The sequence below is a fragment of the Leptonychotes weddellii genome, chromosome 1 (genome assembly GCF_054177405.1).
Source record: "Leptonychotes weddellii isolate Sample4059 chromosome 1, ASM5417740v2, whole genome shotgun sequence".
In the NCBI taxonomy this organism is placed as follows: Eukaryota; Metazoa; Chordata; class Mammalia; order Carnivora; family Phocidae; genus Leptonychotes; species Leptonychotes weddellii.
The window spans coordinates 46,905,800-46,920,141 of record NC_138369.1 but is presented as its reverse complement, the minus strand read 5'-3'; the positions used below and the strand labels follow the sequence as shown (position 1 = coordinate 46,920,141).

The window sequence follows — 14,342 nt, the reverse complement described above, 5'->3', positions numbered from 1 at the left end:
ACCCTAACCATGGGCATCTGGGTGGCTCAGCCAGTCGGTTAAGCATCCGCCTTCGGCTCAGGTCATGGTCCCAGAGTCCTAGGATTGAGTCCCGCATCGGGCTCCTTGCTCAGCAGAGAGCCTGCTTCTCCCCCTCCCTCTGCTGCACCCCTGCTTGTTCTCTCTCTCTCTAATAAATAAAATCTTTTTTAAAAAATACCCTAACCAAAGGGGTTGGGAGAGCTTCTAGGAGGATGAACACATCAGTGATAGTGCAGGGAGAGTGGTGCAGAGGGCATGGAAGCTCTATGCCCCTTATTCTGTATCTTGCCCTATGCATCTCTTCTATCTAGTTGTTCCTAAATTGTATTCTTTTATAATTAACCAGTAATCTAGCAAGCCATTATAGCAAATTATCAAACTCAAGGAGAGGCTTGTGGGAACCCTGGCTTATAGCCTGTGAGCTAGAAGTACCAGAGACTTACACTTGTCATTGGCATCTGAAGTAGGGGGCAGTCTTGTGGCGCTGAGCCCTTAATGTGTGGGATCAGATGCTAACTCCAGATAGTGTCAGAACAGAGTTGAATTTGTAGGACACCCAGCTGGTGTCAAAGAATTGGTTGGTGTGGGAAAACCCCATATACATTTAGTGCCAACGTGTGTGAGTTGGGGCATCTGGGTGGTGCAGTCAGTTAAGCGTCCCACTGTTGGTTTCAGCTCAGAAACGTCCTTCCCTGGGTAGGATTAGACTCTGGTACAGTCTTTTCCCCTGAGGAATGCTGAGTTTATTTTACAAAGATTACTCTTCCCCTTCCCCTGCCAGAGCCACCAGGGAATCTTTCTCAGCAATTAGCTGTGAAAACCAGGTGGGGTTCCTGGAGGTAAAACCATAAAGGTGTGTGGTGTCCCTTGGGCTGTGGCCCCCAGGAGTTCCTTACTATCCAGTGCTGGTCCACACTCAGCCTCCCACATTCCAACAGTGTTCCTACCAGCTATGGCTCCAGTGGCTTCTGCTCCAGGTGACTCTCCAGATTTCAAGGCAGCAGTTTGCCCTGCACTCAGTTCTCTGATGCATGCAAGGAGAATCATTGATTTTCTTTGTCCAGCTTTCTCTTGATGTAAGGACAGGAGTGACAACTTCAAAACTCCTTGTGTGCCTGACCTGAAACCAGAAGTCCTTTCTTTAGTGGGGTGTTTATTTCCCTCTCTGAAATATTTTAAAAACTGTGCTAGGCTGCTGAAGAGTTTCAGGCAGAAGTTTTGATCTTAAAGTCCACAGAAGGCACTTCCTATGGATGAAATGTCCCTTCCCACATTAGAAACATGAGTGTCCATATACAACACAGGCCACAGTGCTTGGGCACTCCCGCTGTGCCTGACCCAGGTGGAACCCCTCTTGCTACTTAGGGCAAAGCGAGTCAGGCAGCCCAGGCTTTAAATCCTTATTCTACCACTGACAGGCTGTGTGACCCCCTGCCAGGCTAACCTCTCTCAACCTGTTTATCTGCCAGATAAATACCCGAGTAACTACCGCACAGGCCTGCTGGCAGAGCCAAAAGGGGAATATGTGAAAAGGTCGCACAGCCTGGCACAAATGGCAGCTGTAAGGTTCCTCAACCTCTCTGAGCCTCAGTTTCTTCTAGCCTGAAATGAGGTTGATAGGATCGTTAAAAGGTCTTGCACTACTCTGGTGTGAAACAATTCATCTGATCAACACTGCAGGAATAACTGGGGATAAGGGCAGAAGTGGAACCCACATTTACCCCATTAACAGCCTAGTGACCTTTTGTCCAGAGGCCTTAACCACACAGTTAACATAGGAGCTGGGGCTATCTTCTGATATTCAGATGATAATCAAGAAAGGGAGGGGCCAGAGATGTTATCTGGTAATTCTCTTTCAACACACATGCACATACACACACATACACCCAACCACTAACATGTTAGTTTATTTTTTAAAAAAGGTTCCAATACAAGGCCCCAGAGTAGTGCATGCAAACAATGACCCTCAAGCTGTCGTTGTCAGATGACCAGTACAATCTGCTTCGATAGTCTGTGACCTGGTAAAGAGACCAGCTTCTCTCTTTGAGTACCAAGGCCTAATTATGCCAATTTATGTCCAACCTACCACCTGGTACATGATGACTCAGAAGTACACTTTAGTATCCAAACAGCAAAGACACATTGAGCTGCAAGTACAATGAGTAAGTGTCCTTAGTGTATTAGACATGGAAAAATACAAACAAGGCGTAAAAAAGAAAAGCCAACTTCATTTGATGCCTGAATTCCCAAAGTCTCTTCCATACATGATCTAGGCCTAGGGATATTTGCCAATGCTGCATCAAGAACTTGCTCATTTTCTCGTGAGATGGAGCTGTTTGCCTTGAAGGACTGCAGGAAGAGTGAAATATTCACATCAGGTAAGCACTTGAAGCTGTGGCTGCAATTCATAGGCCATCTTTATCTACCCTGACGATAACCCATCTCTGTAAATCCAACTTTGTGCTGTGTGAATTCTGGGAAATGTTAGGGATAGAGAATTCTAATTCCGGTCAGGCCTATGACTATAGGAGAATATAGCTATGGAAGAATTAAATGGAAGAATTCATGGAAGAATACACCCATGGAAGAATTCAATCACATCAGAAGGTTTTAGTTTGGTTTAGTATATTCAGTGTTTTTTGTTTTAAGTTTAAAAATAATGTTTCTTATATGTGTGGTTCTTAATGCTCTTAGTTACTTACAGATTGCTACCTGGGTTGACTTCAGGAAAAGGTATGTTCAGTAAATTAGTCTGAATTGAAATCACTAGCTAATGAAGAGATATATTCTCATGAGAAAAGTATTTATGATGGAAAGCAGCATTTAGCTTCCGGAACTACCTGCTTTTTGGTGCAGAGTGTCATCCTCTTCGATCAGAGAGCAATGACAGACTAGCAGTAGGAAGCATACCAGCCAGCCACGAAACCCTCCACAACGACAGCAGGAAGGGCATGAGAAGGAAGAAAGATGCCTTACCAGGCAATACTTTAGATACCTGGTTGTCAACTTCCCAACCACAATAATCAACAAGGCTGGGAACTTGGTTGACATTAGTAATCCACTCATATTCCTTTGTGAACAGAACCCCAACGCAAAGCATCCTCCACACACCCTCCACCCATATCCCATTCCCACACCCCTATGCAAAATCTTTTCATTCAGCCCAAAGATCCAACAGATGCCAAAGAAATGTGAATAGTGTCAACAAAAATACAGACTACCTTTACACCACAGTTCTTCAAACATTCTCAAGACCAACAGGGGTCTTCCCAGAAGGTAACAAAATGAATCTCAGCTCTCACACCAGTAATCAGTGAAAGGATGACCCATAGTTAGTTAAGGGGTATAAAGTGACTAGTGGTCAGTTATTGTTCTTTAATCAGAAACGCCTAATTGCAGGAACTCTACCTAGAGCTGAGCACACTTGAGTATCATGATGTCAGACATCAGTTAAGGATTATGTAAACCAAAGCACCAGAGCTAAATTAACAATTTCCCTTTTTGCCCTTAATTGATGAAGAGTTCAAGTACTGCGGTGCTACTGGAATGATCCTGGATTGTGCCTCTTCAAACACTTCCGTTTCTTAATACTAAACATTGGTAGGAAAATACCCCACCGGTGCCCCCGGTCAGGACAGGATGAACCAAAAGGGAAGAAGGCTGATCAACTAGCCCTGAAAATCATTTTAATTTATCTTCTGACTCAGGGAAGCTTCCATTCTCCTGGCAATGTTCCACAAAAGCTTCCTGATTACCAATCCTAAATTATAGACTGGGCCCTCTGAAAAAGCCCAAGTCAGAGTAATTTCACCAAAGTTCTAGAGGGAGGTTTTGCTGGGGACAGCAATTGTTCCATCAGTCATTCAGAGCAACATTTGGGTAGACAACTCTGCTCCCAAATACTACTGCCTCCGTCATCCGAAAAGTTCACCACTCCTATTTTCTAAATAGACCATGGTCAGACCCAGTGATCCCCCTGCACTGAAGTTTAGCCTCCTGAAAGAGACAAACAAGGACTTAAACTGACAGGGAAATGCCCTGGTAAAACATCACCCCCCCATCACCCCCTCTTAAAAAGAGGTGCTGGGCTCTCCTGGGTCTAAACTACTGGCTTCATAGCAGTAGCTCCCCCTTCTGCCGCACAGGTGGGATGTACCCAGCAGGGTAGAGGAAGCCCCAGGTGAAAGAACCCACAGCCTAGGGGGACAGACTTCTGTCAGACCAGAGTAAGGTTTAAAGGAATCCATCGAGTCTGTCTTGGCCAAAGAAAGTGCCCTATAATACTGCATCAAGACCAAAGACTAGGCAGGAGCAAGTGGACCCACGAGGGCTGCCCAAGAGAACTGCCTTTAGTTCTACTCAGTAATGAAAATTTAAAATCCCTTCTAAAGGGAAAACCCGATTCAAAAAAACAAAAACAAAAAATATTTTTTAAAAACCCCAGGAAATACAGCAAATGAATGCTGATTCTTCCTGTTCTGGTTTCCACTTTATTATTCAACTGTAGTGGAAAAACCTCCAAGTGCACAGCATGAAACAGCAGATTCCCTGCCCTAACCTGTGTGCATCTTAGTTGTCACCCTTCCTCCTTCCCCATCGGGCCCACCAGCCCTGTCCTGCTCCACAGGCTCCTGCCAGGCCCTGGGCCCAAAGATGCCCCGTCCACAGTCAGTGGGGTCAGTCGGTGCCCCCCTTCTGTTTGGCCAGGGTGCGCTTCAGCTCCCTCAGGTTCTCTGTCAGCACTTCCACCTCATCCAGGCGGCCACACTGCTTGGCATCAAAAATGTACGCCTTGATGTTATCAATCTGCTGGAGGAGGAGCTCCTCCTCTATGGGCTCCTCGCCCTCTGGCCCACTGTCACTGTCCATCTCAAAGGGGTTGGTACAGGTGGCTTCCTCAAAGGGGTTACCAGGAACAGGAGGGCTTGAGGGCCTCTGGTGGGGATGCTCATCTTCCTCATCAAAGGGGTTGGGCGCTGGACTATCTGGGTTAGTAAAGGGATTCCCTGCGACGGCCTCCTCTTCTTCTTCCTCAAAAGGATTGTATTCTTTGAGGATGGAGACTGAAGGGCCAAAGGAATGCTCTGCGGCAGGAGGGCTGGTAGTGGCCCCTGCTGTGGGGCTGGAGGGGTCTTCCTCATAGAAGGGGTTTAGGGAGGCCAGCTCATTTTGCTGTGAAATCATGCTCTGGGGGAAGAATTCCTGGCCGAGGGCTGGGGGTCCAGACCACACTCTGGCTGGCTCGAGAGCTGAGCTGGGCGCAGGGGGCTCCGCAGCTGCACTGCTCTGAACTGAGGAAGAGCCTAGATCCAAAGCACAAGCAAGGTGGGTACGAGGCTCCCTGCCAGGCTCCAGGTGAAAAGGCCTGATTTCTCGGAAGTCCAGGGACCGAGTCCGTGTATGTAGGGACGCGGCCCGGAATTGCTCCCTCTCTCGTTCCCACTCCCGTTCACAAAGCCTCTGCAGCTGTTCTCGCTGCAGGTCCTCCTCCTCGGCCTGCCTCCGGGACAGCTCAATGGCCTTCTCCGTCTGCTGCTGGTCATACTCATCCTGCAACTGCCGCAGGTTTTCCTGCAGTGTGCGCACTTCGTCTGTCCGCCCGGCAGCCTTGGCCTGCCTAATAAATGATGTGATGTTGTGGATCTGCTGGAGGAGGGGGTCCGAGTCTTCACTCTGCCCCGGACTTCCTGACAGCGGGAGCCAGCCCTCAGCCTTTCTCAGGGGGGCAGGTCCCCCTCGAAGGGACACCACCTCCCCGTTGGCCGCACGAGACGCCAGGTCACTCCGCCTTTCCTCAAACCGTTGCTGGGATTCCAGGACAACCTGGGGAGACACCAAAGCCAAAGAGAAGAAATACAGTCACCAGGCCAACAGCAGCCACACCATCAGCCACCCCTACAGTCCCACTGTCCCTGTGCTGATGAGACTCCAAATGCCCACCTCAGGACTAAGGTATCCAACTGCTAAGTCAAATCATGCTTTTGGTTTTAGGGGAAAGAAGGGACAGAGCCTGATTTTCAAAACTAAATTAATGACAGGGCGCCTGGGTGGCTCAGTCGTTAAGCGTCTGCCTTCGGCTCAGGTCATGATCCCAGGGTCCTGGGATCGAGTCCCGCATCGGGCTCCCTGCTCAGCGGGAAGCCTGCTTCTCCCTCACCCACTCCCCCTGCTTGTGTTCCTGCTCTCGCTATCTCTCTGTCAAATAAATAAATAAAATCTTTAAAAAAAAAAAAAACTAAATTAATGACAGTAACTTAAGGGATAAGATTTTCTCAATTTTAGATTCATTGGCCATAGGCTTGTCTTAAACCTCTGAGGTCTAGTATCACTCATCCACACTAGACTCTCACACGATATTAAATGCACACATTATTTTGATTAGTGTTGCATATTCCAAAGCATTCTACAAAGAGCTCCCTGGTATCTGGGTCCTCTGCAACCTGTGCTACAGGGAGAACTGGCAGCCTCCATGGTATTCTGGACGAGAAAAAATCAGCATGATCTCTGAAAGGCAAATAGGTCTGACCTGGGAAGAAAAATAACTATTCTGAGTCTACAGAGAGGCCAGAAAAGAACAGAAGAGAGATGCAAACCAGACAGCACTGAGTTCTGATTTAACATGATCTCAAAGAGGGCCGCTTGGGAGCCTGGGGCGGCCTCTGGGCTCAAGAGGCCGCCAGCATCCCTACGTTTCACTTGCCTGTCTCTCCAGGATCCTCTTCCTCTCCATTTCCTGTTTCCTTTTCTTTTTCAGTTCCTCAAACTGTTCTCTGGTTGGCAGTGACATCAAACCCAGCAACTTTTCCTGTAGGGAGTCATGGACAATTTTGTATTTAAATCCTTTTAGGAAGAAAATGAGCCTAATGAAGTCTGTTTGTAAGATTCTATCCAAGCCCCACACCCCCGCTACCCCTTCCCTGCTCTAGGTTTCTCCACAGCACTTTTCACCATCTTAGAAATTCTATATTGTAGTTGGTTTTTGTCTATCTCCTTCCAGAAAAAAAGCTTTATGAGAACAGGAATGTCTTTTTGTTCATGTCAGGACACGCAGCACCTAGCACATTGCCTGGTACACAGTAGGCACTCACCGAGTGACTGCTGAATACAACACTAGTCAAAAGGAGAAGGGGCCTAATTCTCTGCAATACGGTGTTGGAAAACTAACCGAACAGAGCTCGCTCTGTCATTAAGCCCAGATGTGGTTCACTGTGGCTCTCCCAAGGGGTGTTCTAGGTAGAAGCAACTCAGCTCTAACCACCCAGGGTTAGTCTGCCTATGAACAATCAGCTGTTTCCTCCCAAGCAAAGGCCCAAGAAGAGTCCCTCGGGAGCTTATCCTGAGGAAGAAATGGCATGTATCAGTATGTCTGTCAGGCTGTACTCACACTAGCAAAAAGCAGGAATCTATCAGATGCCCAATGAAAGGGGAATAATTAAATAAAGGATGGTGCACAGAAAGTCGTATTCTGCAGCCATTCAAATGGTAACTATTTAAATGAAGACTACGTAAGAAGTGCTTATGATACAAAATTCAGTGTTAAAAAGAGAAGACATAAATTTGTAACTATGCACTAATCATAACTACTTTATATAACAAATGCAAATGAAAATAAAGGGAGGAAAATATACCAGAATGATGTGTAATAGTATTGGGGACAAAGGATTAAGAAGTTTTTACTTTTCTCTGTAATTCAGATTTTTCTCTAAATGTGGCATAATTATATTTACAATTTTAAAAAATAATAAATGTACAGAGAACAAACCATTGGCACGGTCTGCCTTCTGAGAGGCAGAAAAGCAGGGGAAGCAAATGAGACGTTTCTTTGAGAAATGAGACAGGATGGCTTTACCTGCACAAACAGCGTAGCTGAGTATCTGATCATCCTCTGCAGCCGCAAAGTGTTTGGATGTGGTGGAGGGTCCTGGTTCAAGCCTAAGGTTAAGATCTTCTTACTGAATTGGGACAAACACATCAATGTAACAGGTGCTGCCAGCCCCAGAAACAAGGGTTAAATCTCTGAGTTGCTGGGCTTTTGTGCCAGGACCATCCGCGGAGGAAGCAGGTTAAAGACTCCACAGAATGTCCTTGAAGGCAAAGCCCATTCCTTACCCTCTGGTTGTACCCAAAGCCCCTGACACAGCACAGGGTGTCTAACCAACACTCAGCCATCGAGGAACTGACCACACATGCAGGGCCAACTTCATGGGTGAGTGACCCATGCCTGGTTTAATATTCTGGTGTCACTGTCTTAAAATTCTTTTTTTTTTTTTTAATGGGAGCAGGGCCTGGGGGGCCAGTGAGGGACTCCCCGGGCCCCTGGAGTGGGCTGAGGTGGGGAAGGCAGGAAGCAACTGGCTTTGCCAGGCTGGTACACAAGCTGAAACTGGGCCAGGGGGTTTGTGGACAGTGCTGGGGGCAACACTGGGCAGCAGGAGGCCACAGCCACTCCAAGACCCACATCTTAAAATTCTTAATAATTCTTGCTTTTTCATTTTACCCTAGGTCCCACAAATTACATAGTCAGTTCTGCACAGATGGATGGACAAGGCCTCCTCATCTCAGTTCTCCCTCTGAATCACTATGCTTTCTATACCTCAAAGGGCTGATTTAACCCCAACAGCCAGTCCATGGTTAAAAAGCCGCTGTTGACTTGAAGAAAAAATCTGAGTTTCTATCCTGGCTCCACCGCTTTGCTAGCTGTGATGCATCTTCTCACCTACAAAGTAAGGGTATTAATCCCCACCACCCGGCTAACTTGGTTGAATAAATGAGATGTGGATACAACCAATGGCTGGTACAAAGATGGTGTCAATAATCAGTTCCTACTTCTTTAATAATGATGAACATTAGAAATCTTAACCAAGTTACTGAGATGTGGTGAGTGCCAGAGCCGGCACCTACCTCAGCCTGCTCCTCACACGTACTCTCTGTCACCAGGACTCTGGGTAAGCTCGGGCCCGACAGCCACCCTCCCACCCCACTGAAACCGCATCTCCTCCACTCAAGGCAGCAAGTCAGACATCACCTAACAGGCCTTACCTTAAAGCATCTATGAGCTCGTACACTTTCTGCACTTCCACTCGAAGGTCACTGGCATGTTCCAGGCTGTAGGTTGTCTCCCCAGCACTAAGGAAAAATCACGGAAATGTTTGATTCAAGTTTCACCTCTAAAGGTTTAGGGTCTTACAAAGGGAGACACAGCTAATTCTCTCCAAGTGGTATTATTTCACACTCTTGTATATAATGCAGGGCTCATTCCTTTAAGTGCTAATCAACTGGAAGCTGCTTTCAATTTGCAGACGCCACAGGAGCAGATTTGTGCCTAGACCTTTAAGGACTAGCTCTTACGCTCATCACCAAGATAAATGCAAATGAACTACTTCAACCTACTTTCCCTAAACAATTTCACTATACCTAGTAAGACATATGAAGTGGTTTACTAAATAAGCTGGTTACCCTATATCCCAGGAGAAAGCAGCTGGCTTTTCTCACTCAAACACTACCCCCAGGGAGAACAGGAACAATGAGAAAGCTGACCAAGGAAACCCGAACACCTAGCAATACCCAGCACAGCATTATATCGATTGCCAATGCTCCTGGGCCTCATTAACAATTGCTCCCTACATGAGAAAAGCACTTTGACACCAAATCAAGCAGGGAGGAGACAGGGGATAACTGCCCAGGGTGGAGCAGGGGGCTGCAGGGAAGGTCAGAGATGGCTTCATTCCACTTAACTCAGAGGAACAGCAGCAGTTATTATGTGATCTTAGAACTGTTCATTTACAAGTGTGTCACCCCGTCAGGCCTGAAATGCAAAGGCAATGATGATGGCTTATCATTTTTATCCTCAGTAACTAGCACATGGCCAAGCTTCATCAGTGCTCACTGAAAAGAAAAACACTTCAGAAGATCTTGCAGCTGTTAATGCAGCCTCAGCAACGGCCACTCGGCTCCCTTCCTGAGGCAGCAGCAATTTAAGTTAAATAAGCAGAAAGGACTGCTGCGCTGACCTGGTTTACCATCTACAAGACAGCCCTAGCTGGAAAAATCTTGGTGTGTGCTATAATTGGAGGATCCTATTGGATGTTGGCTTCATCATCTCAAACCGCATAGTTTGCAAAAAGAACATCAGACCAGAATCAGGAATGCTTGCACTTTGTCTTGATATCTCCAAGTCACATGGAAAATAACACGGATGGCTCAAATCTGAAAGCACCCTCCCCCCCAACCCCCACCCCTGGTCTCAGTCTCAACCACACATATTCCCCACAGAGCACCTATCACGTCTGGAGTTATCTTGCTCATGATTTGTTCACTTGATTATGGCTGTGCTCCCATGGTAATGAAGCTCCAGGGCAGTGGACACAGTCTGCACTGTTCATTGCTACATCCCCAGTACCTCAAATAGTATTGGCACATAGCTAGTGTTCAGTAAATACCCACAGAATGAATGAGGGAGGAAAATGTGCTTAAAGCCCTTTAGAACCAGTCTTTGGAGAGCGAGTAGGAGTTAGACATCTGGAAATGTGCTCAGCGATGGTAGTTTCCCAGCTGGATGGGGAGGCCCAGTGACCCACAGCTGCGTCTGAGGCACAAAGCAAGAAAAACAACAGACTCAGGGGAAGGAGCCCCCTGGGTAACGACGTCATGAGGGAAAGTTGAGTGCCAGCTCAGACTGCCAGGAACACAGTTCTCCTTGCTGACATCCAGGAAGAAGATAGTCCTGCTCTAATTTCAGACCAGTGGGCACAGGTGGGAGGAGGGGTGTTGATTCCAGTAAGTTCCAGGTAGGAAAAGAACATGAGACAGGTGCTACAAGCCAAGGATTCTCCATTTAGGGGAGGTAGATATCAGAAGCACTTGAGCTGCTTCTCCCAGCCTACTCACAGGGAGGCTATATGCTCCATTGATTGAAATTATTGCTCAGTGAACTGCAGGTAGAAAAGAAAACGTGTCCTTCCCTCCTGTTTTTCAGAACCAGTGCTCTTGGAATGAAAAGAGGAAGAACGGGGTATAGAAAGTGCAAATATAAGGGAAGAGAGGCCCTAGGACTGTTGTGGCTGAGAGGGCTGGAGAAACAGGGTGTCCTCCCCTTATCCTGTCTGCTGCCAGGGGCTGCAGACACCCAGTTGCTAGGACTGGAGGAAATGGGGGTGGTCTACAATGGTTTCCCTACCTCTTTTCTGTTCCCTTCCCACCTCTTTCCCCTCCCCATGGCTGGCATACACTGGGGGAGGGAACAGGAACTGGAAGAAGAGCCCCAGAGCAAGAGGAGAGGCAGGGAGACATGCAAGAGAAGGGGTGTTTTTGCCACAGACCAACCATGTTTAGCCGTTCATATTTTGTAAGTCAGACATTTACAGACTCCTAAGTTAGGAAACTCCTTAAGGACCATGTAAATGAAAAAGTTCATTTTCTTTTCATGTGAGATTCACATGATAGACTTAGAATGTGGTCACTGCCATCATGAAGGAAAAGCCAAGCTTTGTGTTTTTTGTTTGTTTTTAAGTAGGCTCCATGCCCAACATGGGGCTTGAACTCATGACCCTGAGATTAAGAGTCACATGCTCTACTGACTGAGCCAGCCAGGTGCCCCAAGCTTTGTTTTGTGGAGACAATATTAACACATTGCCACAGAAAATGGGCAAATAAAAATACAGGTTTGTTCTAAACAAGGCACATTTAATTCCACATGCATCACTACAAAGGTGGCAGGTGGGCAATACAGGCTTAAGACAAAGGCCGATAATCCTCACATAGAGAGCACATAACTGTTTTTCTGCAGGTTGGGAAAAGACTTGCTGCGATCTGATTCTAGTGGTAGCACTTCAAATTCTAGCTCACGTATCACTAACCTGCAGAAGGAGCAATGCTCTTAAGAGAGTGTCAGCATATTTTTTCTGCAAAGGACCAGATAATAATATTTTTAGCTTTGCAGGCCAGAGAGTCTCTGTCACAACTGTTCAACTCTGCTGCTGTAGTTGTAGTTTGCAGTTAAAATCAAACAAATGGGCATGGCTATGCACCAGTAAAATTTTATTCATTAAAAAAATGGCAATAACAAGCATTGGCAAGGATATGGAGAAACTGAAACCCATATGCATTGCTGGCGGAAATGTAAAGTGGTGCAGTCATTTTGGAAAACAGTCTGGCAGTGCCTCAGAAAATTTAAAATCTAGAGTTACCATATGACCCAGCGACTCCACACCTAGGTATAAACCCAAAAGAAATAAAATTATATGTCCACAAAAAAACTTATACAGGAATATTCACTGAAGCATTATTCATAATAGCCAGAAGTGGAAAAACCCAAATGTTCATCAACGGACTAATGGGTACACAAAATGTGGTCTATCCATACAATGCATTTGCACGAGTGGAATGGAACGCTAACACGTGCCGCCACAAGGGTGAATCTTGAAAACACTACACTATGTGAAAGAAGCCAGACACAAAGGATCATGTATTTATATGAAATGTCCCAAAGAGGTGAATCCATAGACAGAAAGCAGACCAGTGGTCACCAGGGAGAGGGGAAATATGCAATGACTAGTAATGGTGGTGGGGTTTCTCTGGATGATAAAAATGGTTTGGAATTAAGACAGCAATGACGGTTGAATGACTCTGTGAAGAACCACTGACCTGTACACATTAAAAGGGTGTGTAAATTATTAATTTTTTTGGTGTGTAAGTTATATTTTAGTTAAAAAAAGAAACAGATGGCAGGTTAGGTTTGGCCCATGGGCTGAGGTGTGCCAACCCCTGTTCTAAAGGAAATGCCTGCTCTAAGCCTGAAGCAGCAGCCCCCCTCTCCCGCCCCGGGGCAGGCACCTGAGGCACACTGTCCTTGCTCACCTCCAGATGCCACACTCGGCAGCGGTGCCTACTGTCTGAGGCCCTTCCCTAACCTGCTCCATCAGAACTGGGGCCCCTTGAACATGGCTACCAGAGGACTGTAACACGTGCCACACAGAAATACAGACATGATAAAGATTCTCCACAGTTGGTCACAGAAGAAAAGCAGCCAGAATTAAGATTTTCATTTTCAGCTACTGAGGAGCTACGCTAAAGTGCCCACAAACAATCGTCACTGAATTAGAAAAACTGAGGAATAGCTTACTTTAATGATGCTGCCATCCTGATGTATTCGGGAGCTTTTTGGTCAACTTTCTCCATGCAAAGTCGTAATTTCTAAGAACAAAACAAAAGAGGTGAGTGGTGCTCTCAAGGTACAAAACAGTTATGCTGCATCAACAGAGATGTATTTAAAATGTACAATTTCCGGGGCACCTGGCTGGCTCAGTCGGTAGAGCATGCAACTCAATCTCTGGGTTGTGAGTTCAAGCCCCACATTGGGTGTGGAGCCTACTTAAAAAAAATTTTTTTTAAATGTACAGTTGGAAATATGCAGTGTTTTTTTGTTTGTTTTTATTGTTGTTATCAATTTCCTGATTTACAAACCTCCTTTACAAGCAGTAAATCTTGCAGGAAGGAAAAAAAGTGAGGGCAGAACTTTTGACAGGATGTTTTTGCAGGGAGCAAGGCCTTCCAGGACATAAGCCAGTGAGTTTACCAAGGCAGAGGAAAGGAACTGGTGGCTACATTCTCTCTCTGCCAGGTGATGAAAGATACTAGCAAATGGTACTGCCAGGGCTCACTTCAAAAATGAAGGAAGGAAAAAGCATTTACAAAAATGAGTTATCAGGTCATGAACTCCATACACAGGATGGGTAATGGCTACATCTGCAGCTCAGGGCTGGGTTTCATTAACACCATTTCTAGTAGTCTAAGTATTTTTCTGGTGATTCCAGAAATGCAGCCATTATGACCCACAGACCTGCTAACAGTGACCATTCAGTGATCAGCAGACAAATATACAGACGGTCCCAGACTTACAATGGTTAGACTTCATGATTTTTCAACTTTACAATGGTGCGAAAGGGATACTCATTCAGTAGGAACGGAACTTGGAGCTTTGAGTGTGGATCTTTGCCCAGACTGGCGACATGCAGTAGGACACCTTCCCGTGACGCTGGGCGGTGGCAGCCGCCGCAGCTCCAGGCCAGCCGTGTGATCACAGGGTCAGCCGCCGATACCCTTACGACCACCCTGTACTCACTCAGCCTTCTGCTTCTCACTTTCAGCACGGTATCCAGTAAGTTACACGATCCACTCAGCACTTTGTTATCCAACAGATTTGTGTTAGAGGCTTCTGCCCAACTGCACGCTAACATCACTGTTCCCAGCACGGTTAGTGTAGGCCAGCCTGCCACACTATGATGTTTGGTATGTTTGGTGTATTAAAGGCAATTTCGACTTGC

At 46.4% G+C, this 14,342-nt stretch overlaps 1 protein-coding gene across 1 annotated transcript in view; it reads right to left on the bottom strand.

The window, feature by feature from the left end:
• Positions 1–1,912: 1,912 nt before the first annotated feature.
• The window catches only part of RBSN (rabenosyn, RAB effector), a 26,436-nt gene continuing 14,006 nt past the window's right edge, over positions 1,913–14,342 (bottom strand). Inside the window, exons 7-12 of the mRNA XM_081812857.1 lie at positions 14,021–14,076; positions 13,142–13,212; positions 9,061–9,147; positions 7,871–7,973; positions 6,722–6,826; positions 1,913–5,844 (exon numbers count right to left, since the gene is read on the bottom strand). Of these exons, the coding sequence (XP_081668983.1) occupies positions 4,699–5,844; positions 6,722–6,826; positions 7,871–7,973; positions 9,061–9,147; positions 13,142–13,212; positions 14,021–14,076 (1,568 nt within the window). The 3' untranslated portion in view covers positions 1,913–4,698. The remainder of the gene's footprint in view (positions 5,845–6,721; positions 6,827–7,870; positions 7,974–9,060; positions 9,148–13,141; positions 13,213–14,020; positions 14,077–14,342) is intronic.